The sequence below is a fragment of the Eurypyga helias genome, unplaced genomic scaffold, assembly GCF_000690775.1.
Source record: "Eurypyga helias isolate BGI_N326 unplaced genomic scaffold, ASM69077v1 scaffold23491, whole genome shotgun sequence".
Lineage (NCBI taxonomy): Eukaryota > Metazoa > Chordata > Aves > Eurypygiformes > Eurypygidae > Eurypyga > Eurypyga helias.
Genome location: NW_010229338.1, coordinates 18,263 through 21,462, shown reverse-complemented (window position 1 = coordinate 21,462; position 3,200 = coordinate 18,263). Strand labels below are relative to the sequence as shown.

Sequence of the window (3,200 nt, the reverse complement as noted above, 5' to 3'; positions counted from 1 at the left end):
CTGTCCAAAGCAATGTCCCGGAGGCAGGCTGGGAAGAACGCACTGTTTCAAAATAACACGGGAGCTTTCAAGGAAAACTCTCTGTTTTCAGAAAGGCCAAATTCATCTTTACTTTCTATTTCTTAGACAACAGATTCCAAAATTCATCAGTGAAATCTTTATCACAAGGAAGCAGAGGGGGTTGTGTACTGGTATATATAGAAAGAGAGCATGAAAGAGAGAAAAGCGGAAAGCAAAGAGACGTCAGAGGAGTTATCTTCAGCTCTGAAATGGCAATTTTATCAGAGCTGGGACAATAAGCCTCTGTTAGCTCAGCACACCCTGTTCGTAGCGCCAGCGCTGGGTTGCTTGAGTGTCCATTTCTAGGAAACAAAATCGGATTAAAGAGCCAGAACAAAACCTGAATATTCATGACCTGCTTATACGCTTCACCACCACACACCAGTGTGAAAATAGCGGCTCCCATGGCACAAACCCAGCAGCCACCCACCGCCTTGGGTCAGCAGCCCCGCAGCTGGGCACAAGCCCTGAGCGACCTGAGCGGCAGCGCTTCCCAGCCAGGCTGGGTCCTTCACCGCATCCCGGCACATCCCAGAACACATCCCGTCGGCAGGCAGGCACGACACCGGCTGAAGATGGGGAACATAGTTTTGGGGCTTGCTGGAGGCGGAGAAAATTCACATGGACTTCAGCAGGCATGCGTGTTAACTAAAAAAGCATTTGAAAATTGGGATTTAAGGTTATTGTGTGTATTTGCAGGATAGCATGAGAATGCCAAGGGAGGAGACAGCGTATTTGTGCAGGCTCATCAAAAGCAACGCTGCTGAACTACGCGTGGTGCTGATGATCCTAAGTGCAGGTTTGATATTCTTAAAAATAGAAACACTTTTTTTCCCCTAAGAGTAGGGCATTCATCTAAAAATAAAAAGTGACTGTGAGAATGCAGAACTAACCTCACACAGCACCTTTTCTTCTTCGCATTATAGCCGAAGCTTTCCTCTTTAGCCACATTTAAATTTACAAGAAGCAAGTAATGACAAAAAAATGCAGAGTCTAAGCACAAAAGATTTGATGGGGTGTGAGGAGAGGAGGGGGGTCAAGAGAACAGGAAACCCAAGTTGACGGGAAACCCAAGTGACATTTGGGTTTAATGAATGACTTAAAACCCCAATATTGCTCGCCAGGAAATGGGGAGAGGAAATGGAGTGATGTTTTGGCAGTATAAATGAGGGGCTCCATGAAGGTGGAAGCTGCAGATCTGCTTTGTACCCTCCTGTGAAATTCAACCGATAGCTGGACCAGAGGAAAGCAGCTCATTTTTCACAGCATGCAAACCTCCTCAGCCCTGGTCCTGCTGCTCCTGGCTGCCAGCACCCTGCCTGCCAGGTGCTCGCCTGCCGAGCCCAGCTGCCTCCACTTCTCCGAGCTCCTGCCTGCAAGGCTCAAAGAGCTGAGGATCAAATTTGAGGAAATTAAGGATTATTTTGTAAGTATTACCCTGCTAGCCTCTCCTCCTTCTCGTTTTGCTTTTTTTTTTTGTTTGCAAAGTTCAGTGATTTGGATGAGGGGGAAGACAGCTTCCTCCCAGCAGAAATGTATGGTGTTAGGGGCTGATGGAGGTGAGCAAGAGAAGTTCAGTTTCATTGCTCGCTGGGAGACAACATGCAAGAATTTCCTTCTGGTTTTAGTTACAATGAACTCAAGAGATTTCATAATGCGTCTTGATGAACCTTACTAACCAGACTTCCCCCTAAATGTTGCAGAACAAATTATTCACTGCATTAATAGGAAGGAAATAGTCCTTTCTTCAGGGCAATGAGGTCCAGCCTCAATGAAGTCAATGCTTGATGAAAAGGGAAATCTTTTGCTGCAGACCTTTTTCTTTGAAAGAACCACAAAAGCCTGAACATGGTATTTTATGACTGGAGAAAAGCTACGGTAACTAGCACTTGCTGTGGCACCTATAAAAGGTCACTGCTTTGCACACCAGCTGATGGGAGCCCCGGGGTTGCTGAGAAAGCAGCACGTGAGCATTTGTCATTGCATCAGTACCGATAGAGGTGGTTGGTCACATCTGTGTTACTATTTTAGTTAATGTCAATGTGTTTTTGCAATGAAACAAGAAAATTCTCCAGATTAAACCTCAAGCTAATGTCATGGCTTGTGTTTATTATCCAATGAATGCAGTCGTGACTTTAGATTTACAGCTTGCTGTAGATCTCCCAGGTAATGTGGGAAGGAATATTTGTAACCTCTCAGGAAAGCTTTGAAGTACCCTGGTGCTGTGGGGTGATGCTCTCCTGGTGCCAGCCCACCCCACTGCGGCTCTCCGGTCCTCCAGAGCTGAGGGTGCAACAGAGGCAGCACAAGGACAGACACCCTCTGCAGATCCCTTTTCCCCGCTGACGGTAGACTTAGAGGGATAACAAAAACGAGGGGATTAACCCCTCCTGCCCCCGTGGGCAGGCAGGCTGGGGTGGATACCTTGCTTCCAGGGGCTGCCATAGCCCCACCACCCATCTGGAGGGCGGTGCGGTTCGCACCAGCGCTGCTACAGAAACACCCTCAGCAGCTGAAGCGAGCGTGCAGCGCTGGCAGCTGCGGGAGGAGTCTCACATCAACAAAATCAATGGGACCGAAGCTTCTGATTTCAGTATCTTGCTGCCTTAACCTGGTGGTAGTTGCACTGCAAGACGATGGACCAAAGAACGGGGGAGTCCCATACCTGGTGCTACCGTGCCACGGACACGAGTGTGCGGGGTGCTCGTTGCCTTTGCATCAATAAATGCGAACAAGCAAAACGATCGTTTGGTAGAAAAAAGGGGAACACAGCCTGTACAAGCAAAGCTCATGTTTCCATTGCATCCCTCCACAGCAATCAAAAGACAATGAACTCAGCATCCAGTTGCTCAGCTCCGAACTGCTGGATGAATTTAAGGTAAGAATGATAATTCTTATCTAATTCCCTTATCCTTCGGCCAGTGTTTTGTAAGAAAGTAAGCAGATAGTAAATCGGGGCATTTTCCACATCAGACAAGGACTCCAGACGAGGAGTAACGTGTGTGTCTGCGGCAGGGCTGACCCACAGCCCCCCCCCAGCGCAGCCGCAGCGAGCAGTGGTAACACAGCGTGAGAGCTCTGACCACTGCCACAGCTGTGATTTTTAAAAACACCCACACACGTCGGCGCTGGTGGCCGTC

At 48.3% G+C, this 3,200-nt stretch overlaps 1 protein-coding gene across 1 annotated transcript in view; it reads left to right on the top strand.

Annotated features, from left to right (window-relative positions):
* Positions 1–1,327: 1,327 nt before the first annotated feature.
* IL10 (interleukin 10) overlaps positions 1,328–3,200 on the top strand; it is a 3,199-nt gene continuing 1,326 nt past the window's right edge. Inside the window, exons 1-2 of the mRNA XM_010160376.1 lie at positions 1,328–1,486; positions 2,876–2,938. Coding sequence (XP_010158678.1) covers positions 1,328–1,486; positions 2,876–2,938 — 222 coding nt within the window. The remainder of the gene's footprint in view (positions 1,487–2,875; positions 2,939–3,200) is intronic.